This window comes from Fringilla coelebs, assembly GCF_963513975.1.
Source record: "Fringilla coelebs genome assembly, chromosome: 1".
Classification (NCBI taxonomy): domain Eukaryota; kingdom Metazoa; phylum Chordata; class Aves; order Passeriformes; family Fringillidae; genus Fringilla; species Fringilla coelebs.
The window spans coordinates 27,894,349-27,920,618 of NC_140028.1; the positions used below are offsets into that span (position 1 = coordinate 27,894,349).

The following is a 26,270-nucleotide window of genomic DNA, read 5'->3' on the forward strand; positions in this document are numbered from 1 at the left end:
AATTAAAATGTTTTCTAGTAACAGAACACACGTTCATGGACAAAGATAATATCTTAGGTTCCAATTTCAAATCGTTCTTTAAGTTCTCCATACATATGTTTAAAATGCATGCAAGGCATATTTCATAAATGGATTCAGGAAATAGATTTATAAACACAATGTCTGTCACTCAAAAAAATCATCAGCCTTCCCCTGCACAGTTTCCAGCTGATTTTATTTTACCCTATTCAGGCAATGCTTCCTCAGAAGTGTGTCTACTCCTTCTTTACCTTAAGAATGAATTATTAATTTTTAATTGACATTGAATTTCAGTTCACAATGCCTCTTTATTTTAAGTGCATTATAAGGATAAATGCTTAAGACATAGGGCAGGAAAAATCCCAAGACAACTCTTCTGAGAAGTGCCTTTGAAGGACCTATTCAAAAGAACAACTTAAAAAGAAGCTGCCCAATTGTGATAGCATCAATAGCAGAATATGAGTGGGAAATAGAAGGAAATCTACAGCTGGCAGAACTAGGATCATTGCCTGAATTGAGTGGAAAGCAGATTACAAGGATAACATGGCCCTTGTGAGAACTAATACATTGTTCTACACTGATTCTCTTTTTTGGGAGCATAAAAATAGGAATTTGAGTATTAGAGTAAATAAATAGCAATTACTACAGCTTTGTGCTCATTGACAGCCCACTTACTTTTAGATAGCAATCCAACAGTCACCATCCCAGAGCACATTTCAGGGCATCATCTCAAGACCTTTTGCAAATAAAATGCATATACACTGAACTGAGGCTTGAAAAAACAAATGAAGAGCATTCTACTCAACTGAAGAGTACTCCAACTACACAAGATCATAGTGATAAATTCAAGGTAAAAGTGGCTAATGATTTTCAGTAACTTAATTCTAAGGGAAATCATCTGCATGCTTACCTGTCCCAGTGTACATTCCAGTTCTCCTAAGAAGTCATCATCACTCAGATCATAGGTTTTGTTATCAATGTCATATATTCCAAACTTAAGTTTCTGAACAAGCTCAAAATAATAATCAATTAAGAATTTCTTGGCAAACTTTGGGTTCAAGGAATTCTTAACTCTTTCTGTGCGATCAACCTGAAATTAGAAAGATACCACTCTATGCAGTATTTCATAAACTAAACAAGCAAGCAAATCAAATACCATACTATTAAATATATTCAAAAGTTCTTAAAGTACAAAGGAGTATCTTCCTATAAACCTTTCATCAATGTAAGTTATATTACAAATATTATATATTCACATTATATTTCAAAATCCACTGCTCCAAGTTAGGGATACTTGACCTATTTTTCATCACTCCCTCTAAGATGGGACCTATTCCTGCACAGGGAAGACCAACACAAAATATCGTACTGTCAAATCCAGGATGAGACCCTAGTTTTGGAGTAATGTATTTATAAAAGCAGATTAAAGCACTTAAAAGGTTTCTTCTATTGGTCCACATATGGCTGGGGAATAGTGCTAAAAATCAGACAGTTGTAAGTATTTAATAGCAAATGATTATTCATGTGCTGCCCATATAACTATTTGTTGTGGTTTGACATTGCTTGGTTTTTACTTAAGGGAAAAATCCAAATTTACTACACTATTAGAGATATAATCTAATAAAAAGCATTTAAAAGTGCTGGTACAAAATTAAAGTATTTTAATGAAACCATATGCTATAGTGTTTTAAAATGTCCAACAAGCAGATTTGTGAGAGGCATCAGGCTGTACCTCATACCACTGCTGACCACTTGTGTTCTGGAGAAGCACACACAGAGGGTCTGACTTGGAACCAACATCTTTATCCAGGAGATTGGTGCAGGCAATAGTCAGCTCCACCTTTGTCACACACTGTGCCGCCATTTGTTACACTAGAAAGCAGCAACAGAAATCATCATTAAAATGGACTAAGAAGCAAAAAATATGATTGTCACAATGCATTAACTCTCTAACTGAACATAAGAAGTGTTAGCTTGTCTAAAGTGATGATTTCAGGTTACAAATGCAAATTTTACAATTTATGATGTACCAACATTATTATAGCATTATTACTGTCACACTTTTGTCTTTTCCACACAGCTATAAAAAATAACTTCAACATCTGCACATAAAAAAAAGATCAGGTTTCTGAGAACACCTCAGGAACCAAATGGAAAATGAGTATGCCTCAAAGGAGGCACAGTGGTTTGAATTACTGACAATAAAACTTCAGAAGCTTTAAATGAAATCCAAAATCCATATGATTGCCAGTATCTTATAATGTAGATATTATTAATAATTCCATTAATAAGGAAAACATATTGTATTATATACTCCTCTACCAAACATTGTAACAAAATGCTGAAACCATAAGCTTCACAGAATTGGAAAAGCCATTTAAGCCTTACCAATTTTCCAAAGGTAACAGGTTATCTTGCTTTAGTAAATCTAAAAAAACAACTAGAAATTTTAATAAGGATAAACACTTTGAAGTCAAGTAATAGCTGAGAAATTGGGGGAACTATTTCTTCTGAAGATCCATTAAAAAAAAAAAAGAATAACTGAAAACATTTTTACATTTTCTCTTAAAGTACCTCCATCACTGTCCACTGGACAATGTCCACTAAGACCAGGAGATATCACAAAACTACAGAAACAACTTGATTATTAGTTATGAATCCCACACTGGCATAACATGCATTTGTAAGCCCAAGAAGATCTGAGCACCAGATTTTCTATACACACAGATATATATATATATGTGTGTGTGTGTTTATGTATGTATGTATGTATATACATATAAAATCTCTATAATTATACACTTCAAGGATAGAGTTGATAATTTCCAACAACTCTTAGGGAAGTAAACCTCTACAGTACAATTGTCCTTGACTCAGACTAAAACTTCCAAACCCTTCCACAAGTAGCCTACCCTGGAAGCTCCCAAGCCTCTTTAGTTTCAGGTTTGCCTTCTCTCCAGTAAACCCACAGTCTAGACCAAGTATCCCTCTGAATTAATTTATCTGAAAAGTGCATGAGACACCAAACAGAACAAGGCAGAAGGAAAGGCATCTGCTTCTATCTCATCAGCTCCCTAACAACATACATATTCCTATCTGAATATGAAACTGTACTTAACCCAACCCAGCTCTATTCCTTTCACTGTATTCATAAGACTCTTCATGAAAAACAGTGATTTTTTTTTTAGAGGCAAAAAGGAAAAGGAACATGGAAAAGACAAAGAACAAGCTGAAAATAGGAGAAAGAAAACGTTGTGGGGTCTGAGGCTGTTGTCTCATCTTCATTTTGCTATCTTGGCGGACACTGAAGTACATTTAAATTATCTGTAAAAGAAACACTCAAACATCCATGTACATATTTTAAGAAGCATGTCAGATTCACAGAAGTCCTCATGCACCTCCCAAACATCTAAATGTGATTTCTTCCTTGAGTATCTTTTTGCTCCCATGACTTTCATGAAGTTTAATTCATTGACCTTGACGGGAAAAGAGTAAAAGGTCTAAGTACTAAAATAATTTTTAGACCAATGGTTTTTAGGCTTAGAAAGCACACCTCTTAAAAGCAATCTGCCCCTTTATTCCTGGTTCTCTTTTTATACTGGTATTTTCCACTCCCTATTGCTTTCCTGGCTGCCAGATCAAGCTCATTAACAGTCAGTGCCTTTCCCACAGAATCCAGTGCAGACCAGTACATGACCCCTTAATGACAGTTTTCAGAAACAACTTTCTGCTGACAAAATGATGCTCTTCCATTGATGCTGCAACAGCAAGTAGAAAGGGTTTGCATGAAATGCAACAGAATTTAAACTTGCAAATGTTCATTTGAGATGCAACAATTGTGTCCATAATAGATAAAAGACAACTTATAACAAGAACATGCATTTAAGTGGAGGACACAAAATTCAGATAAAGAGCAAAACTTCACAAATCACAAGACAGTTCTTTACTCTTTACATTTCCAGTTTTGAAAAATCCAAGATGAAAAATAATGCAAGGCATTTTTCTAAGAATTTTTTAGACCATTAGGAATATATATTTGTTTAATAGGTTGAAGAGGTCTGTAATACAAACACATTTTCAGAAATAATTTTGCTATTTTACTCCAAAAAAAATGTTTCTCCATAAAACTGATATACTTTACTGCAAATAGTTGCAGTGATTTTCAGTAACCTTATAAATGTTAGAAGTTAGTAAAATACTTTTTAGCAAGAAAAAGTCATGTCTCATTAACCCAAAGCAGTATTTAAGGTAGTGAAACTTAGGAAATAAACAAAAGATACCTCTCTTACTACACTGCACACCTTACAGAATTTGCAGAGGGCACACATGCTTCACAAGTATTAAGTCAGGAGCTTTCAAACAGCACTATCTGCTAGGGTTCTGCTCACATTGCCCAAACCCTCATCATCCCAAATGCATGAAAATAAAAATTACACCCGCTCCACCCAATTCCCCTCACTTCTAAAAGCTCATGTTAGCTCAAAAGTTCCCAGGATTTGAGAGTTTGATGGTAGGGTTTCTAAAGATGACAAACATCCTCAAGGATCAGTCACTGCCAGGTAAGAAGCAACCTCTTCTTGAGAACTTGATGTAATAGAGTCTGGCAAATTTTCAAGATAGTGAAAGTAAATCATGGGTGCACTAGTGCGTTACTTCTTGAAATACCATCCTGCAACACATCTAGGAGGCAAACCAAATGTACAATAGTCTAGACACTGTTGCAGTGCCTCTCCGAGTGTGTGCTCGGAGTCACCCTGGCTTGCTCCGGCATTGCAGGCAGTGAGGGACACGCTCCTGTTCCTCGGGAAGTCGGGAGAGCGGCTGAGGCTTTCACCTTTCGGATGAGACACTAGCACGACATTGGCATAAGAAGGAGAGTGGACTCCAGTTGGGGGCAAAGTCCAGGTTTATTCCAGAGCTCTAACGAGATTCCTAACCAACAGAACCCAGCCTCCTGAAGATGGCAAAAAGGGGTCTGCAAGGTGTGATAAAGGGGGGAGTAAACCAGGGAGGGGTTTGCCCGCCTGCCAATGGCGATACAGGAGGGCATGGGGATCACTGAAACGGGCAGGTAGGGGGACCAACCGGGCCACCCGAGGGAGGGTCCCTGTGCCTGAACCCATCACTGGATGCCCTTGGTAGAAGTTTCTAGAGGGAGGGGATGGGCCGTCGAGTGAAGGACAGGACACCAGGGAGGGGTTAAGGGAAGGGTTCAGCCACTTTTGGGCAACAGGGGGAGGGGGACTGACATTAAAAAGAAGTGAGGAGGCAGCAGGGGCAGAATCATTATAACAGGAGGGAACTAGGATAAAACAAAGTACAATTTAATACAACTAAAACATATAAGAACACAATACAACAAGATACATGACCAGATTTGGAATTCTGGAATAACTTAACATGGACAGATTATATTGCTCAGGCTATGGTAGGATAAGCCTCAACTGCCAGTAAATTACAACACATAACAAGAGATTTAGTTTTTTAATTAGTTAGTGCTATTAAAGTAGCTGTGCTTCATGTTGGTCATATTTAATTAAAACCTTTTGCTTTTCTCAAGCTATCAACTTGCCCTCCATGTAGGGTACCATAAAGGGAGGCAAAGCACATCAGAATGTGTGCAGGTGATAGCTCTGTTGTCCTTTTATTGAAATAGCTTTTATAATTGCAGAAGCCAGGCTTTGAAAAGTATATCTGGACAGGAAAAGACTGAAAATTACTATATATAATGTATATCTGAACTGCAGTGATGTACAGCCACAAGGGACCCTCTGCCATGTCTAGGCTGCTCAAGAGCATGATTAGGTCAACTAAGAACATGTCAAGTCTTTCTGCTTGAACTGTAATTATCAAAGCAAAAATCTAAGTCAAGGACTAGTCTTGTCTTGCAGTTTTATAGATCAGAATGTTCTTTGAACTCCAGTTATGATTCTAATGAAGATAAGTGGCAGACATCAAACAACCGAGTCATTGTCTGTTTTCCAACAGAAACTGCAAACATGGCATTCTACCTGGAAAGGAACAGATCTATTATCAGAATGATCTAGCAGTGCAGTTGGGAACTGCTAGACTGTAGCAATCCTCTCTGTGCTGCAATGTCAGAGGACAGTATTGGCTTGCCCAGATAACCTTGCAGAGCATTACAATGACATGTTCCCAATTATAGGTGCATCCAATCTGACAAGCAGAGATACCCAACTAAAACAGAGAAAAACTAATGAAATGAGTTTGGCATCACTGTCTTTAGTCACAAGCTTCAAACCTGTTCTGATGGAAACTACTGCTGTCATTGAACATTTCCTAGCTCCTGTGAACTGCTAATGGCATTACACCAAAAATCCATAATTTTTAGATATCTCAGGGCCCCAAATGAACACAGAATGACAAACCAGAAACCTGCAAATGAAGTCTATTTCTGATAAGCTAATCTTGCCATAATGCTACACCTAAGCATTTTATGCCAGCTGTGTGCCAGACTGAAAAAGGCAGAAAATGCTATGTCTGCTGCAAGAAGCTGACAATGAAATTATGACAAATTGATGCTTCTCACTGATAGGGCTGGTAGCAACACAATTGCTAGTGATCTTGGGCTACATGCACATAAATATACATTTTTTAAAATCTCAAGGTAACCATTCAGTTCTCTAGGAAACAGACATTTCATAAAAGGTTACAAAAGCTAAGACTGTTTCACAACCTAATTTCATCACTGCATTTGAAAAAAATCCCCAAGAAACAGCTTCTCTAAAAATCCTACCTCCAAATTGGAATTATGAGTCCTCTTTTCAGTTTGTTTACAGGCAACACAGCTTGAAAAATTGTCCAGCTGACGTGCTGTCAAGGTAAGTACCAGAAGCAGCTTGAGTCATTCAGAATTTGAAGAATCACACAAAATCTTGAGTGTAAGCTTTATCTTCTACTAGTACTGATACAGCTATCACTTCCGAGTAATAGTTCAGGAAGTATGTATGAGGTTCACTAACATCAAGTACTGCATCCTGCACTTGGGTCACAATAACCCCATGCAGCACCACAGGCATGGGAAAGACTGCCTGAAAATATGCCCAGTGGGAAAGGACTTGGGCATACCGGTCAACAGCTGGCTGAACGTGAGCCAGTGTGCGTCCAGATGGCCGAGAAGCCCAAAGGTATCCTGGCTTGTAGCAAAACAAGAGTGGCCAGAAGGACAAGGGTCGTAATTCTGTAGGTGTCCCACTGTACTCGGCACTGGTGAAGGCACATCTCAAATCCTGTGTCTGCTTCTGGCCCCCCTCGGTTCAAGAAGGACACTGAGGTGCTGGAGCATGTCCAGAGAAGGGCAACAGAGCTGGTGAAGGCTCTAAAGAATAAGTCATATGTTGAATGGCTGAAGGAGCTGGGGGTGTTAAGCCTGGAGAAAAGGAGGCTCAGGGATGACTTTACTGCTCCATACAACTCCCTGAAAGGAGGCTGTAGCCAGGTGGGGGTTGGCCTCTTCAGAAGCAACAAGTGACAGGACAAGAGAACGTAACCTCAAGCTGTGCCAGGAAGGTTCAGGCTGGACATCAGGCAGAACTTCTCCATGGAAAGTGTTGATAAGCATTGGGACGGAGTGCCCAGTGAGGTGGTGGAGTCACCACTCTCAGAGATTTTCAAGAAGCACCTCAATGTAGCACTTAGTGCTATGGTCTAGTTCACAAGATGCTGACAGGTCACACGTTGGACTTGATGATCCTGGAGGTCTTTTTCAACCTAAATGACTCCATGACTCTCATATTCACAATTTAGTATAAAGGAAGGAATTAGAGCATTCTGAACTAAACAAGTAAGATTAGGCTGATAAAACCCTAATGACCACACCACTCATTTTACTGGGGATTATGCCAATCAAAAACACATGCTAAATCTCAGGTATATGCATACATGAGACTGGAAGTATAGTTTTCTGTATGGAAAATGAATCATCTATTTATACAAGCTTTATGATACTCTATTGGATTGGTAGCACACTAGTATAACAAGTCTGACAACTATTTGCGGGTTGTTTCCGTATATAAGAATCTATCAGTAAGTTACACTGCCAAAGAACAAGTTTAAAATTCTATTTTTAAATAAAAAATCCACTGCAAAGAAAATATTAATTTGACTTACAGGACACCTGCTCACAAAATTACTTCAAAACAGTTATTTCTAAATATCTTTCTGTTGGTCTTTTTTTTATATTTTATTTTTTTAATCCTGTATACATGTGTTTGCCCTTTAGGCACATCTTTAAGGCTTAGTTCTTCCCAGCATCTTCCTCACACAACAGTATTTAGGTGATGTTTCAAGTGAGCTAAACTATAAAAGGTAATATTGTGCCTTGAACAAGAAAATTAGGAAATACAGATCTCCTGACTCCAAAATTCAATTATTTTAAACATACATCAGCAAACCAGAGGAACACGCGTTCGTTGCATATATGTTCATACTTTATCAGAGTATCTTTATGCCAATTATTTCATGTAAAACCATCAATCAACTATGCAATGTGAATAGTATCTTAAATTGTGTGTTCTTCACTGCAATTTCCCTGTAGAGCCACTGACTGATTGACTACATAATTAACATTACCCACAAGAAAGAAAAAACCTTTATCTCACTAAAACATGCTGTACCTTACTGTAGAAACAAGATGCAGGTGAACACATTTTAAACTAATCCTTTTTACAGTTCTTTTCAAGGGATGTTGTGCCTCTTCACTGTTACAAATATTAGTTCTTAAAAAGGAGTTACAGTAACTTACCACAGAAGTCTGCCTCCAGGCCTTTCAGCTTCAACCAACAGTAGCACTAAAATATGAAATGAAAGGAAATTAAATCCAAGAATTGTTATTCCCATAGACCAATCAAAGTAAGAGGTTTGAGGAACTACAGTTCCTCTTAAAATAAATAACCTGTCCAACAGGTTATTTAAAATAAACAACCTGTCCAACAGTTTTGTGTGTCCATGACAGCAGCACTGTAAGGATTACTCAAGGGTAACTCAGAGCCTTTATTAGAGAATAATACATACTAAATATTATAAAAGTCCAGCAAGAAAAGCCCTTTAAGATTTTAATAATGAAGACCCAATTACTTGTTTTGTCCTGTTCATTAATTTCTTTTTCAACAAGGTGACAGTGGATGAGAGTAAGTAGATCAAAATCAGTAGCCCCCAATGTTGTTTATGCTTTAACCTGTGCATCCTTACAGCTAAAGGATGACAAAGAAAAGTCCATTAAATCAGTATTTCACAGTGGTCCAGAACATCTCTGTATAAACATTTGGAAACCAACAATCACAAAATTGCACTTTACTGTATCCCAGAAGTATTTCAAACCTTCCCGTATGCAAACCAAGTGCTCTCCAGTCAGCTGCCCTCCAGTTCTGTATCACAGCAGCTACTTGCACTCAGCATTCCCCGTGCCTGGGAGGCATCATTCATGCTCTGCATATCCACAGGTAGTGGCTCCTCAGACAGGCACACAGTTATCATGCTAATTCCTAGAACCATCACATATGCTAATCACCTGCCGTGAGGATTTTTTTAAAAACCCTGCTGGGTAGAGGAAGTACCAGAAGCAAACTGCCGCAACTAGAACTAATTCAGCTGCCCCCTAACTCTGCCTTTGATAAAGCACTGAGTAAAAGTGCACTTGATCCATCTACAAGATGGAATGGATCTAAAGGATATAGGCTCCTTCCATCAGAGAACAAAGTATGATTCTAATCAGTAAAGACTATTCCTTAAACAGAAGCTTGGATCCAGCAACCAAGCTCCTAAAATTCCTCTATTCATAAATCCTTCAGACACTTAAAAATCCCCTTTCAAAATGTCTGAGAAAAAGCATCTCATCTAAAGCAATATTAAAGATAAACCAAAGAAATCAAACAGAATCAGAGTTGATGGAAAAGACCTTTAAGATTATAAAAAAAAACCAGACCACAATTCTACTTTCTGCCTACTTGCTTGCACAAGCCGTTCCACACCTTCAAATGTCATGCTAGGAGGGACCAGTATTAATCTTTGCCCAGCTGATCTATGAGCAGAAGTAATATTCTTGGGTTTAACAGGAACTAATATCTAAGTAATATCAACTACTAAGTTGATCATACATTACTTCTGTTGGAAGAGCATCCTGACTTTCACAGGAAAATAAACAGGAAGGAATAGAAGGTATCTTATTCCCTAACTTTGTCCCTGAAGGTATTTCATTTAGGAAACCATGTAATGACAGCCTTTGTTCCTAAATCAAATTAAGGGAAAAAAAAAAAATTAAATTCTATCCAAAATATGTGTACAGTTGAGATTTTAGTTCTATTACCCCTAACACTATGGCTTCCCTTTAGCATTCAATTCTGGAGAAAAATTTGTCATAAAAGAAGACCGTACAACACTGTGGTACCAATTTACCAATTTTGCTATTTTGGGTCTCTGGAGATTTAATAATAGCTTAGTTATTTAGCCTACCAGAAATAGCTTTTTGCTTTTGTTACCTGAAGTGAACAGTCTAACAGTCACCTACAATGAATCTGTACAGTTTAATTTTAAGACATTTAGCACAAACATACTTGTTGCAAAAACACTGCATTCTTCCTAACACCACAACAGATGAACAAAAGAGCCTCTATCTCTTACTCCTCCAACATCTTTCCTACTTTTTTCCCCTTCAAATGCTTTTTGGTATTCTGCAGGCACTTTGAAACCTCTTCCCTCTATGAGTATACACATTTAATGTTAAAACTTAGAGCTCCAACTGAAAAAAAAATTAAAAAGAAAAAAAAACCCTAGGATTAAGTTTGACTGTATTTACTTTTACTAAACTAACTTCTTGCACCACCACAAAAATGTTTTTAACTCGAACCTTCAGGGACATAACCCTCCAGGAAAATAAATGTAAGTGTTGGAGGCAGGGCAATACATATTACTTTGAGGATATTTAACGTACTTTGAAGATAGGAGTATGTAAGCAAAAGTGAAGAGGTTTCACATTTTAAAACTTTTCCCTAGTGGAAGAGTAAGTTATGACAACACGAACGTTACCTAAGATTTGTCTTGTATATATTATGCAACTACAGTGAAGAAAGAAAAAAACCACCCACGCAACCAGCAGCTCAGAAAGAACAGCATGCGGTTTTCAGGAACGATGCTGACTCTCGAAAGCCTCCTCTCCCAGAGGTACGGGCACTTTTCAGAGTGGCGTTTACACCGCCACAGAGACCGGCACTACAGACTCAAACCTTCAGGCCTACAGCTTTAACTTCACCGAGTTCCACTACCTGCGGGACGGCGGATGGGGCAGCGATTCCTGGATCCCCGCAGCAGCCGCAGCTGGCAGCGCGCTCCGCGTCGCCCCTCAGGAAGCGGGGCCGCAGCTGCAGGGAAGTTTCACGCGAGGAAGGGCTAGGATAGCAGCCGCCCGGAGCCCTGCCCTGCCGCCCCAGCCCCGCACGGGTCCCACTGGACGGGGCAGAGGGGCCAAGAGCTCAAGCCCCGCGGGACACGGCGGCCCCAGCGGTACGGCCGGACCAGACCGGACCCCACCCTCACCTGCAGCGCGGCGCCTCCGCACCCCGACCCGCGGCGGCCACACCCGCGCAGCCGGACACGCCCCGCCCCAGGGCGCAGGCGCAGAGCCCCCGTGCGCGCCCCCCGCCGCGGCTGGGCCAGGCGGCCGCTCGGGCCCGGCGTGGCTCGGGGCCCGGCCGCGCAATGTCCGGCCCGCGGCACGGCGGGCTGCCCGGCCGGGCGGCCGGCCCTTGCCCTTGTGTGCCCCCGAGCCTGGGCAGGGCCGCGGGGCGGAGCGGCTCCTCCGCAGGCGGGGGGCGGTGCTGGTGGCGGCGATGGCGACGCTCATGGCGGCGCTGGCACGGCCCTTCCGCCGCGGCCCCGCCGGCCTGGGGACAGCGCTCCGGCGGGAGGCGATGGGCGGCCCCTGCGGCCGGGGGCGGCCGGAGACTCAGGTAGTCCGGGTGCCGCTCGCTGCGGGGAACGCGGCCCCTTCCAGGGACTGCTTGGAATGCGCTGGGGCTGGGGAGTCACCGAGCCTGGAGGTGTTTAAGGGAAGACTGGACGTGGCGCTTAGTGCCGTGCTGTATTTGACGTGGTGGGCTTCGGTCCTAGGTTGGACTCGGTGATCTCAGAGGCCTCTTCCGACCTAATTCACTCCGATTCCCACGGGTGTGGCCGCAGCTCGCCCCGGCGGAGCCGCTCCGCCGGCATGAGGGAGGGGGTGGAGGCTCCGGCACCGCGGGGCGTAGCGAGGGACTGGTTTGTTTGTGCGAAAACACTGGGCTCGTTTGGGCAGTACGCATTTGATTTTTGTTTAAAGCCTTGTGTATGCTCCGTACTTACGGTTTATGTCCATTCTAGTGCCCTGTTCGTTTTCAGGGGCATTTGTGAGCTTCTGTCGAATATACTTCAAATCCTCACTTGTTGAAGTGACATTTTGTCTTTTGAGGATTTTTTTTTTTAATTTTAAGGTTTTTTTTTTTTTTTGCTCAGAATCTGAAATATAACTGGTGATACAGACAAGAAAAACCTTTTTTAACTCGGAGTGTTAATGTTCATTAATACCTATCTTATGATCCTACACAGGTGCTTAGGAAAAGCCTTCAGAGAGGAGTTGTGCTTTCAACAGGCTCCTTTTTGGTTTATGAAGCTCATAAGCTGATTTCTGGCTTTGCTGAGGTTCATGCAAGCTTCAAAGGTAATATTTTCAAATTTTGAAGTATTTTGGTTATTCTGACATGAAACTTAAAATTTTTAGTACCAGAATTATAGAGGAAAATGGTGTAATGCTTTTGATTTTTTCCATTAAGACTGCACGCAGTGTCATTTCATGATAGGATGCTTTTGAATTGGTTATGGGTGATGTGGTAACACTTCAACAAGTAATTATTTCAGGTATAACTGAAAGCAGATAAGTAGCTCATCCTGTCAGCAATAGAACACATGCACGAGGTGGATAATAACTAATTTGTTGCCCAATTTTTAATTACTCTTATTTACACTTACTTTAATTAAGTCTTATTGAAAAGATATGGGTCTGTTAGAAATGCAGACAAAAACTTAATCTATTTCTAGAAATTTTAGCTAGTTCAGGTTTTCAGTATGAACACTGTGTAATTTCTGTTTAATCTAGTTGAGCAACACCAAGATAGCTCTTCATATAAAACTGAGAAATGTCTTCTATCTCCCTAACACTAAAAAGTGCAAAGCAAAGCCTTGCTTTACCTACTGGAAAACAATTTAACAAGTGGTAAAATGTTTTTTTTGTATCCTTTGCATCTATAAGAATAGACTCACTGTGGGAAGGACAGTAACAATATCTTAAAAGGGGATATTGTTGCAGACTTAAAACTTGTCTGTCTAAATAAGGAATTTCAGAGTAAGCCTGACTGAACGGAGGAACCTAAACTGGATGTGTACTCACTGCATAGCTGAGGTAGTAGCCAGTTCAGGTAATCTGTTTCTCTGCGTCTTAAAAAGAGGAAGATCTTAGACGTTTATGAAGATAGAAATAAAAATTCATTTAATAAATTTTTGAATGGATAAGGAGCTAGCTGTTTCATGTGCAGAAGGAGTATCAGTGAGTAGATTTGAAGTAGCTACTCTACACAATTACAAAGTAATAATAGTGAGGAATAAAGAATTCATCATTTCTCATGAGGAGCATAAATAACACTGCTCAGTTGGTCTTTTCAGTGCTCCCACGTGAATCTGACATTTACTTTGCCAAGAAAAGCAATGCTAATGGGCTTTCTATACAAGACATGTAATAAATATGGTAAAACAAGGGTAAAATAGAAATACCTGAAAAATGCTCTAAAGTAATAAAAGTATAATAATTTGCATGAAACACCTTGTGGGAAATGCATTCAGAAGTTTTGAGTTGTAAGTGTTTAGTCTTTAGATATGTTAGTAGTTTTCAGGTCAGCCAGCAAACAACTATTTAGTGCAGATCCTACTGAAGATGTACCATGTAGCTCATTTTGGACACTAAAATCCAAAGTCCACATAGACCATTATCTTATCTTTGAAAGGGTTGAAAGAAGACATTTAGAGACAGCAAGGTTAAAAATTATCTAGAATGCACTGATTTATATTCTAGAATGTTTTTAAGCTGAAGAGGAGGCTTTTGTATTCAGTAGCCTCCAATGTTTTGCTTAATCTTTAAAGAAAAGTGTGCTGACTTTAAATGTGGCTACCATATTTAGTGGGTAACTTGAAAAAGGAAACCTTATAAACATGATTAATTTTTATGAAAGGGGTTAGAACTTATGTTTTGACTTCTAAGTTTGATCATGGATCCAGGAGTAAAACCAAGGAGACAATAAGCACAGGTAGGTCTGTAAAAAATTAGACAAGGCTTTTGACTTGAAAGATATTTTTTAATGCTTTAATACTGGCAGAAGAGTAAACTTGAAGTTTGTTCTTCTCCTGTACAGTTACATACATCAATAAAATTACCCATCTGCTTCCCTTTGGATATTTTTCCTTCTAATTCTATCCTTTTTCATGCTATAATCCTCTATAGTGTGGTGTTTGATACTTCTGTTTCCTGTGTGCTGTTCCAAGTACTGTATTTACTTATATATATATTATTGATATATTAGTATATTCATGCAGTTGTGGAAATTATATTTCCCCACCACTGTTGTGTTTCAGAGTATTTCCTGGAAAAAGAAAGCATAAAAATAATGGTACTTAGTTCATAAGTTGATATTCTAGAAAGCCAATTCTGATTTTCAAAATTATTTTTGCTATTAGTATATTGAACACACAGGAGTTTTGGTAGATAGTCTTTTTTGGGGTTATATTTGGGAAAATCCTATGGACTTTGGTCAGAAAACCTTTAAGCAATGTTTTGTTTTGGCTTGTGAGTAAATAATGGGACCCACTCAAACTGCAATAATGCTCTGGCTAAACTGTGGAACCATATTGAGAATGAAGACTGTTTTTAGAAGTTGAGGTATTGTTATTGTAAGATTGAAATTCTTTACATATACTAATGAAGGGGCGCTGTTACTCTCAGCTCTGTACTGCGCTTGCTCTCTTCGTTTTCCACATTTTTTTTTCTTTTATGCCATTTTCACCAGTTAAATGACTTATTTCTAGTCATCTGATGCACCGAGAAAGACACCTTGGGATGTTAAATCTGTCCAGCAACCAAAGCTGTCATGCTGAAAGCTGTTGTAGCCTCACTGGAGAGGCACCAGTTGTCATCCTCATTGTGCATTGTACATGTTGCTTACTCAGTCCAGCTGTGCTTCTAAGTTGGAAATGATGGCTTAAAAATGAGCTACATAATTTTCAACTACGTTGTCGGCTCTAAAATGTTTTGGTTATAATGTCTTAATTAACTATCATTTGTTCTTCTGTTTCCACAATTTTAATTCCTTCCTAAGTGGAAGATGTGATAGAACAAGCAGACTACCTGTATGGGAGTGGAGAAACTGAAAAGCTGTATCGGTTGCTGGTTCAGCATAAAAACAGGTACTTTATTACCTTGGGACATTATTGTAGCTTCTTTTCTGTGCTCTTCTGTATCAGTTTTTCAACTGATATAGTCATTGTGGAATGCTGGAGAACCTATTTTTCAGCCTGATGTAAGTAGGAAAAAAGGACTAATGGAAAAATGAATGAAGAAAGAACTGATAGTTGTAGGTGAGGGTTAACCCTCAAATTTTTCAGTCATGGTTGTTTGTTTTATTACTCTAGGAATCCCTTAAAATACACTGCAAAATTCTGAAAGACTGTAATGTCTCTATTAAATTAGTAAGCCAGTGGTAGTTATCTAAAGTATAATGAAGTGTCAGCAGTGTTCCAAAGCAGTATGTTAACAAAATGAAATTTAAGATCCTTAAGCTTGAACTGTAACCTACAATACCCCATTTGATAAAATGATATAAATAAATACATAAATGTACAGGTTTATATGCTGGTGGTAGTATGGTTAAGTTGGGGTTTTTTCACTGTTTTCTAGGAAGAATTTAATCATTTAAGTACAATTAGATGAAAAAAATGCATAAGAATTTAAGCATTCCAAGTAAACATCAATACAAATCAGCAGAGTGCTGGATAAAATTCCATCTAGCTAAGAAGAGAATACCTCTCCTTTTCCTTCTGGTGTTTTGAGTGGTACCATTGGGGTTTCTTAAATCTGGGTTTTTTTGAGAAAACAAAAACCTTTCCTGCAGGCATGTTTGCTTTGCAGACCAGAATAGCAGAACAAAGGTATTGTCAAACAGTCTGTAACAGTGGGCTTTCATTTGCTGTTTTTTACCTTGGAGTTCTACATAGCATAGCATGACAGATGATTCACTGTTGTCCTATCACCCACTTGAGATATACTTTAAAAGACTCTGGTTTTGCTTTGTTTCCCTGATTGCTTTAAAACATCAGTGTTTCTGTTCCTAACCAGCGATGATGCAGAGTTGTTATGGCGGCTGGCACGGTCATCACGGGATCTGGCTCAGCTTGGTAGTACTTCTGCAGAGGAAAAGAAAAAACTGACATATGACTCCCTTGAGTATGCAAAAAAGGCACTTGAAAAAAATGAATCAAATTTTGCAGCACACAAGGTGAGCCATGCAAAATAACTGAAATCTTGTTTGAGTTTTGCTTACAGAAAACAGAACAAATGTCATTGTGCTGTTTTAGGAAACTTCAGCATAATTTAACTTTTCAGTTGAGAATGAATAAGATTTCTAATTCTTCCTAAAGCTTTTGGAAGATCTGAGTTCAGACTTTTCCAGGCAAACTTCCTCTAGGGAAGCGGAAACATTGTTGGGTGCGGGACCGTGCAAAGAAGTGACTGATCATGGTGATAACAGCTGATGTAGTCACCTCCTCCTGCCCCAATGTTGCCTTAAAAATGTTGTACCTCCCACATTCAGCATGCCTTTTCTGGGCTCTGTAGAGTTTCACTGGAAATATTTCAGGCCCTGACTGCATTCTGATCCCCTCCTTTTTTTTTTTTTTGGGCTGCTTTTCTCACAGGCAAAGAGGTAGCAAAATGTAATCACTTGCCTTGGTATCTTGGATCAGTAGAGGACATTGATTCCCTTTACACATGCAGACCAGCAGCTTGCTCTGATGTTGATTGAGCTGTTCACAACAAATACTGCTTTGCCAAAGCCTACGGGAACCCAGGCTAGCTCTGTACACTCCAGGAGCCCACAGGAATGGGGAACAGCTGGGGACTGGGGTTTGCCCACAGCTGAACCTAAAGAGCTGCAAGCTCTGCAGTGCACACTGCTACAGCCACGGCAGGGACCAGGAGGAAGGAGGAGACTCTTTGTCTTGAGGTTCCACAGGGAAAGGTTATTCCAGATGGAGGGAGTAAGACAAAAACAGCGCTTCGCCCTCGAATGCAAGGGGTTTTGTTCTGATACAAGTCAAGAGGGTGGATACAAACAGCTAACCAATAGGGAATCCTCAGGGGAGGAGTGAGGGACCCTGGGATTAATGAGGATGGGGGAGGAGAGGGAAAGGTCACATGGGCCAATAGGGCATCCTGGATTAGGGGATTTCTAAATGGTGTTTCAATCAGGGATTGGCCCAGGGGTGAGTGGCAGGGAACATTCAGGAAAAGGGGCAGGGTTACTTTGACAGGCAGGGAAGGGGCTAGAACAAAGGGAGGGGAGTAGAAGGACAGCTTTAAGGGAGGGTACAACTTAGAGAAAAACCAACTTCGGGTGAATGTTAAATGGTTTATTCTCTTATCCCCCCACAATAACTTAATGAAATAAACGTGAACCGCTGTACTGCTTGTGGTTCTTTGTGGTGTTGGCAGCTGTTCTGGTTGCAAATTTTTTAAAATGTACTGTTCATATAGTGCTGTATTAAATGGTTTTTTTCTTATTTGAATTACAGTGGTATGGAATTTGTCTCAGTGATGTTGGGGACTATGAAGGCATCAAGACTAAAATTGGAAATGCTGTTATCATCAAAGAGCATTTCCAGGTAATGCAGTTTTTTGTATATGACAAGATTAATGTGTCCAGTATATAGATTGTGTGACAGCTGGTAACTAATTTTTGGTGAAATATTGAAAGCACACTTCTGTTCAGACTTCCTAGTAGCACTTTGTTTTTTTGGGTTACTGTGACATATGCTCCAGAAATGCCCCAGAAACACGGAGTACAAATTGTCTCCGGCAGTAAACTAAGTCACTCTAGAAGGGAGTCTTGAAATAGCTAAAGTGCTTTAGACACCTCTTAGGACTAGATCAGTTGTAACTGTGATATTGAGAAATGGCAGTGTGGCTGTCCTTTTAACTGTGAATTATGTAACAGTAAAGGACAAATACTGGAGAAGATGAAGAACTACTAATTTTATATCACCAGAGATTATATCAAAATCTGAACATGCCACGTCTCAAATGCAACGTTTAATAACCTGCTAAAGAGATATGTGCTTAGACATCTGTCAGTGTCAGGCTGTTGGAGGTGAGCTGATTAAGTTGTGCACTGAATAAGTGGTATGTTGCCTTGAAATTCTACATACCACAGTCTGGTTTAATTAACAGTATGCTAACAAGTTTATTTTTAAATGTATTTTAATCTTTCAGAGCAACTTCTTTACATATTGTGTTGTTTTTTTCTTCCCGCACCAGAGAGCCATTGAACTGAATCCAAAAGATGCTACAACAATTCATCTTATAGGGATTTGGTAAGATGTATTTTCAAACTAAAGTTAGCACATGGCACAGAAAAATGCAAGAGCATAAAATATCTTGCATTAATTACAGAACTGCTTGGAATAATTTCAAATGTACTTGTAATTGATGCAAGCATGAAAATATATTGAACAGATATAGGATGTCATGCCTTGAAACAGTCTAACTATTCTTATGCAGTCGTAAAAGATGAAAAATAATTGTTCATTTAATTTATTTGTATGGAAGTGTTGAAAACTCCCTTTGCAGATGTTAAGTTTGCTTCATGGAATCCATACTGGGCATCAGTGATAGCAAGTAGTAGCTCAGTTTTTTCTGGACTCAGCACTGACTTTACACTGAATTTCAGTGACGGCTGCAACTTAATACAGTCCCTGAAAAGCTATCAAAAATGAGATGTATTCTGAAAATATTTTTGTTACTATCTGTCAGGATACAGTATTTTAAAAGTTACATTAATAAAAGGAGCTTATAAATGCATATGTATTAACCAAAAATCATTGGAATTGAATTTACTGCTCAGTGAAAATGATACTAAGAATTACTGTTACATAGCAGGCAAATGGACTGGAAATAGAACTTTCCACACTAACCAGGGTATTCTGTGCAAGTGGTGTGATGGAAAGCACTATCATGTATGTGTTAGTGAGATACTCTAGACAGCACTTTTGGTTATTTTTCTGAAAAAGACCAAAGGTGTTACATTGTTTTACCAGAGATGTCTATTTCAAGATTGAGATTGAAAATAAAGAATGTATTTTCAGCTTAAAAAAATACTAAAACCCACAGTCAATTTTTCTATGGGTTTTTTTGATCCTAAGTATCAAAGAAAAAGATAATGATAAATGCTCCAGAGTTTTTTACTAGTTCAGAAACTTTGGCGTCCACCATTCATTCCCACATGATCTAACGATTGCAATAGTCCAGATTTTTAAGCAGAAGTAAATGCTACCAACTGACTTAGCCTCAAAGTCTGTTTTGAGATAGGAAGCTTGTTCTGGAAAGTACTTCAGACATTGTTCCCAAGGAAAATTGGAAAATATTATCAGAAATGTTAGATTAGTACTACTTTTGGCTCTAAAATAGTCCCATGTTGTATATTTAAATGTACTCATTACTGAATTCCAGAGCCCTCTTGATCTGAAACTGACATTTAGTATCAGCCAATTCTTGAGTATTTTTCTCTTTCTGATAAGGCACATCTAATGACAGAATTTCCACTCCGACAGTGTATTCCATGTCTTGCCTGCCTCTCCTCCAAACATTTACAGTTACCAATTTTTCACCTCCTCTAGAATGCTGTATTTTACTCAGTGAATAATAATTGTAATCTCATTGTGGGACGCTGCTAAAGTGAATATCATTGTTTAATGTTTGCACCCAGAATGTTCTGTGCACTTGAAATGCTTCAATAAAAATGTTTAATCCTTTCAGCACCAATAAGATAGGTGACTGATTGATTACCTGTGTTATTTAGTAGATAGAAAACCAGCATAGCATGGCTTAGCCTAGAGCACAGTGGTTTGATTCTTTAATTTATTTTCATTCTTATAGATCAGAGTCTCAGGAATGTACTGCAGATCTACTTTATATTAATAATTGAGAAAAGCAAAGTAGTGTTGAGGTAAGGCAATGACATTATTCAGTTGTGTTGCTTTTGCAAATACATTAGAACAAAATTCACATAAATCATTAAAATCATTCAAGCTCAAAATCTCTCTTATGCCTGGTAATTGTCCCAGTTTTAGCTAACGTAGTTAGTTCCCAGTAAAGCACACACCAAAGCTTCTTTAGTAGCAGCTTCAGACATTTTGCTATTTTTGTTTACAAGTGTAAGAACATGCTTATAGAACTTGCAGTGTGCCTGTGGTTTTGACTCTTGGAATCAACAATTATGACACCCAGTTTTTATGTCCAACAACAATCCTGAGACTGTTGCTTGAAAACAAGTGAAATGTGAAGGGTAGATATAAATGTTTCTTTTTCCTTCAGGTGTTACTCTTTTGCTGAGATGCCATGGTACCAAAGAAAAATAGCTGCAACGCTGTTTGCCACACCACCGACTTCCACATTTCAAGAGGTACAGAATGAAAATATTTCACAGATTTTTATTACCCCCACAAAGCTGATGATACACTTTGTACTTATTTTCCTGACAAAGCTGACCTCTGATTATGGAATAAGCATGGAGTTGTGAGTTTACAACTGTCAAAAATAAAATGAGAATATAACAGAAAAGTGAGGGGGATCTAAAAACATAAAAACCGTTACTTTTCTTCAGCTGTAGCACAAATAGAATAGTGTAAATTATTTTGTGTAGTTTTTGCATAAGAAAATAATAAAGTATATGTAACTTAGCTTGTACTTACTGTTGTGCTTTGTTGCAGATAACTGCACTAGTCCTGTGCTGATGATTTATATGGTGGTGTTATGCCTTGTACCCATTTGCTAGTTAATAAAATTTGTCCCCTTTTATTAAATGCAAAAAGCAACAGCTTGCTTTGTTGCTTAAGATGAACAAATACCATTTAATTCTCTGGCCACATATGGTGTGGGGGTTTTTCAGTTGATAGTACTTTTGTTCCTCTTTTCTATGAATACTCCTGCTGTCATACACCCTACAACATACTCTCCAGATGTTAAGCCTTTAAAATAGTGTGTCTAAACCAGTGTGCATCTTATTTAAACAAGCATACATATATAGAAGCTTGACAATTAAATTGGTAATAGAAAAGTTTGGTGCAGCTGTTTTAATCTTTGTTTGTTTAGAGCAACCAATAACTGTTTTGTTCTCTTAAAGTGGGGGGTGGGGGGGCTGGCTGCTTGCTGTTACACAGAAATCAAATTAAGAGCTGTTTGAAAAATAAATAAAACTCTTGAATGGAATGTCAAGCTTGTAAGTTTTCCTGAAAAACCACTCTCAGAAGGATACAAAGTGTTAGCCAGGATTTCAAATACTGCCAGAACAATGCCAGTCCCAGCATTCAGTTCTGTAGCACTTAAACTCGCTGAAGAAGCAAACTTGTACTGGTAAGATTTCTGCAGTTTCAGTACAAAAACTGTTTTGTAGATATGTCCTTACTTTCAAGTTGTGTGAGAGCTTTTCCTCTCCCCATGCTACCATTAGGAAAAGGTAGGGATGGACTGAAATTTTGGATGGGAAACTTACTGAAAATGTGTGGATATCATAGATGTTTATCCTTATGTAAGAGAGGTTACTGACTGGTGCTCTGTGGGAGTCAGTTCTCTCTCCAGTATTTATTAATGACCCAAATCATAGTATTCATCTATTAGATTTATACATGAGAAATAGATGGGGGAAACTTCAGATGTGCTGGATAGTACAAACAAAATTCAAAATTTATCTTGATAAGTTGAATTGAAAAAAACACAATCCAGTTTGATAGGAACAAATAGAAGGTGCTACATTTACAGAAAAAGTAGTAGGGGAATAGTTGGCTAAGTTCTAGTTCTTTTGAGATGATGTCAAATCTAATTGGACATCAGTAGCATGCTGAATTAATAAAAAATAATATCATGGACAGGAACTCCTTGTTGAGGTATGTGCATAAGACTTTAGTTTGACTATTATGTTGACTTTATTCTCCACTTTAAAGAATACAACTTTTTCTTTTACAGGCTCTTCGTTACTTCCACATGGCAGAAGAAGGTAAGGCCTGTGGCTCATTTTGACTGAAAAATATCTTTTAGGATTGATGACTCCCAGTAAACCTCTAGCTGTCAGTATTACCTTAGTAACTGTAGCCACCAAACCCAAAACAGTATGATCAGCTGATAAATGTGGTGTGCCAGTCAGCACACTGAGCTCTTACATTGCAACATTTTATCAGTATATTACACATCTGGTATACATCACTTACAGTGTAACATGAAGACTTTTTCAGAGTAAATACTAAAGTGAAATTTATACCTTCCTGAGAATAAAGTAGTACTCTTCCCTAAGGAATTCAACAGTAGTGCAGGGAGGCAGAAGAAATAAAAAAAGGGAATTCTATGTTACTTTTTCAGAATTTTCTTAGAGTTTGAGAGTCTTCTGTATTCTAAATAGAAAACAGAAAAAACAGACTTTTTATTATTTCAGAAGGTAATATGCCAATCTGACAGTTAAACTGTACACGTGATATAAAATAAAATATGCATGTGTTATTTCTCCAGGAGTGAAGCCATAAGCAAAACTCAATAGCTGAAAGATAAAGGAACACAAGGGAAGACAGTGTTCTATGAAAGACTGGTACATAGTTAAATTATTAAAGATTAGAGGAAAGGCTCATAGTGTGTCTTCCCGAGTGTCAGGTAATGCAGCTGTGAACTGGAACAGTGAACTTCATCTCAAAATTTGCCTCCAAAACACCTTCATATGTTTCAAAACCTGACCTTAAATCCTGCAGTAGAGAGAGCCTGTGCTGTAAGTATGAACAGCAGGCAAGATTAGTCTCTAATAATGAATGATGCTTTATAAAACAAGGTTTAAATCTCTCCGTAAAAAATGTTCACTGTGGATGCAAATAGTTTTGTTTTCTTCTGTGCAGTGAAAATTAAGCTGGTATCTGTATGTGGTAGAAAATGTGCCCTATTTTCCCTTGCCTATACATGCTAAGCTGCTTGCATTGCCTGTTGTACCTACCTTTTTTGTCTAGGTACAGAAAAGCCCCAAACCTGCAAAGCAAAGCTGTTATGCATTAAGCTTTGCTCTTTGTGAGGAATCTAGTGTCATCTAGTATATTAACTAGCAAGCTGCTAATTAATATAACTGTTTATGAGGAAAAAAAATCTAGCAAGTGAAAGTTTTACATTTGCTTCCTTCTGATCCAAAGCCAAACTACGTTTTCTAAAACAAATATCAAAGTATAGTATGCTGCTAATTCTCATCTGAAGCTTTTCTCCTGTCTCTATGCAGCTGATCCAAATTTCTACAGCAAAAATTTGCTCTTTTTGGGGAAAACATACTTGAAGTTAAACAACAAGAAGATGGCTCTTCTGTGGTTAAGCAAAGCAAAGGAGTATCCTGCACAGACAGAGGAGGACAAACAGGTGGGAAGTTAAGAACTGTGATCATACAATCATATATTGTATATACAATCATATGTGATCATACAATCATAAATTGTATCCAACATGTATGACATCAGGGCAGTAGAGTGTTTTATAAAATTAACTTATGGCAATTTGTGCAGTTCAGCACCTTTAACTCAGAATCACATCAACACCAAAAATTCTAGTATATTACTAGCAATCTCTGGAAATTGTTGGAAATACTCTGTTTTATTCATAGCAGAGCACTGTTATCTTCATGGTAGTTCCATAGTGCCAACAAAGACCCAGCCTTAGCTGTGTTACTGAAGGTCACACATGCACTTCACCAACCTGTTTCTGTGTGAACACAGAATCACCTTCATATGACTGAAATGGGTAAGGTGGGAATTACATTTTGGAATAGCTCACAATCATGTGGCCACAAGGAAGAAAAAAGATTGCAGTCCTTTCCAGGCCCCTAGGGAGAGATTCAGTAAGACAAATTAAAGTAATGTATCTTTGACAGCAGATCTCCAGTGCTAGACATCATGAGTCACTTAATTACCCTTTGAAACTGTGCAGAAGGATTTTGGTTTGGAAGGGCAGGCATCTGCTTCCTAACTAAGCATTCAAAGTACTTCCAGGAGAGGTAATCCATTAGACTTGTTCATACCTGACAATGCATTCAGTATAAACAAAAGCAATTGCAGTCACCTTTCAAAAACAATCCTGTTAGCATCACGACTAACAAAGCCTCATTTCCATTGGATTTTTTTATGGTTGATTGACCTCTATTTCATTTAGCATCGAGCTGCAGTTGAGATGCACATTCTGAATGTCTATACAACATTCTGAATAGCCAATGTAAGAAATACTTTGGTAGGATTTTGCATTTCACACCTCAGAAAAAACACTACCGAGACAGTGTTTCAGAATCCCTCTGTAGAATTGCTAGTAAGCCTCAAACTGTTTCATTCAAAAGTGAGTTCCGTTTGAAAAATTCCATCTTTCAGTGGAAATACAAATCTTATATTCCTCCAGTGCCTTGCACAATGTTTAGGCATTTAATAGCCTAAAGGAGTAGTGGTCTCAGGTGTGTAAGCAATTGGTCAGTTCTTCTGACAGTTACTAGTAGCCAGAGGCACACATGAAACCAGTGATCCCAAAAACTTGCCTTTCTTTAGGAACCATTCAAAAAGTATAGTCAGGAGTGAATTCTGTGCAGTAGCCAAGTTGTTGAACCACTGATCTGCTTCAGCTACTTGTGGCCCTCCTGGTACTGACATCAATTTCTTAATCTCTTAGAGGGGTGCAGAGCTGCTGAACTGAGAAAGGCAGCATTCTCGGCATTCTCTGGGTGAATGTGTAAAATGCAAAATTAATTAGGAACTAAACTTGATAGTCCACTATGAAGGAAACTGGCCTGTGCAAAGACATTTGAATTCTTGTCTCAGCTTAACTAGGTTTTCTGAACATTTGTTACCGCAGATACTCAGAGGTATCATGGCTTATGTCATTACCGTTGTTGGGTTGGAAGTTTTTTTATTGGGATTGAGGAGGGACAAGAGGGTGTTGAGATTTTTTTCCTGTTTGTTGTTGGAGGGTGTTTTAATATGAATGTTAGAGACCATATTAAAATTTTACTAGGTTTTAGTAAGAAACCTTAGTCAAATAGAGCCTCAGAAATGGTCTCACTTCAGAGTTGCTGTCTAAAGGGTTGAAATCCGTAGGTTGGTTTGGTGTGGTCAGAGGTAGGACAGTGTCCTGCATGCTCCTATTGGACTGCAGCAAATCAAGAACTAGTATGTGTATTCAACACAAATAAAGTTTGTTTATGTAGTAAGGGAATGACACTGAAGACACTGGCTTAAGTGATTTATTCTGATTCATGTTTCAAGTATTGAGCATCTTAAACTACAACAGAAAAAATTATTGATCCTAGAACTGTCACAGCTGCAGGGAAACATTTGGGTGCTTCTGAGGGAAGTTTTGCTAGAAGAGTCTGTAACTATTTGGGACTGTTATGTTACATTTCTTTCTTTCAGGTGCAGAAAGAAGCTTTGGAACTGCTTAATTCTATATAAGAAGAAACAAGATAATGGGAAGTCAGTGCCTCAGGTTTGAGCAGCATAGGAAAAAGGCCCCAAATACTCCTTTGGTTTACTGAAGCTTTTACTAAAAGTACAGCTCAGACCTTCTGTCTCCTCTCATTTCTATTAAAATCTGAACTGGAAGATCTGTTTCATTATGTGATCCTGTCTGTTCATTTACATGGGAGTGAAGGCAGCTTTATTCACAAGCAGGGTCAATAGTTATATAGAAAAGGCTGGCAGAGTGATAGCCTGGGTTTTTAATTCAGCTTTTTACACTTCTAAACTCCAAGTTATTTATGAGGAGTAATGAGAAATGTGACTAGTATAAGTTTAAAGAAAGGAGGGACAGGGTCATGACACAATTAAAATCCAGCAGGTTTTTCTAGAGTGTTTTCCTGTAAGGTTCAATGGCCCTCAAGAGTAATAGATGCTCTTATAGA

At 38.7% G+C, this 26,270-nt stretch overlaps 2 protein-coding genes across 3 annotated transcripts in view; one reads left to right on the plus strand and one right to left on the minus strand.

Annotated features, from left to right (window-relative positions):
- Positions 1–11,660, minus strand: part of CPNE3 (copine 3) — a 29,183-nt gene extending 17,523 nt beyond the window's left edge. The window contains exons 1-4 of one of the 2 annotated variants that reach the window (XM_084222994.1): positions 11,569–11,660; positions 8,783–8,828; positions 1,751–1,890; positions 929–1,108 (exon numbers count right to left, since the gene is read on the minus strand). In XM_084222994.1, coding sequence (XP_084079120.1) covers positions 929–1,108; positions 1,751–1,882 — 312 coding nt within the window. In that variant the 5' untranslated portion in view covers positions 1,883–1,890; positions 8,783–8,828; positions 11,569–11,660. Of the gene's footprint in view, positions 1–928; positions 1,109–1,750; positions 1,891–8,782; positions 8,829–11,297 lie in introns of both variants that reach the window. The other variant, XM_084222995.1, reaches the window with a different exon arrangement.
- A 15-nt stretch (positions 11,661–11,675) lies between these two features.
- RMDN1 (regulator of microtubule dynamics 1) lies at positions 11,676–25,976 on the plus strand. The gene is made up of 10 exons (XM_084223014.1): positions 11,676–11,981; positions 12,616–12,727; positions 15,429–15,516; positions 16,445–16,604; positions 17,899–17,988; positions 18,641–18,696; positions 20,696–20,783; positions 22,343–22,373; positions 23,622–23,755; positions 25,783–25,976. Exons 1-10 carry the CDS (start codon positions 11,862–11,864, stop codon positions 25,819–25,821), a joined length of 918 nt encoding a protein of 305 aa, XP_084079140.1. The 5' UTR covers positions 11,676–11,861; the 3' UTR covers positions 25,822–25,976.
- The last annotated feature ends 294 nt before the right edge of the window (positions 25,977–26,270 follow it).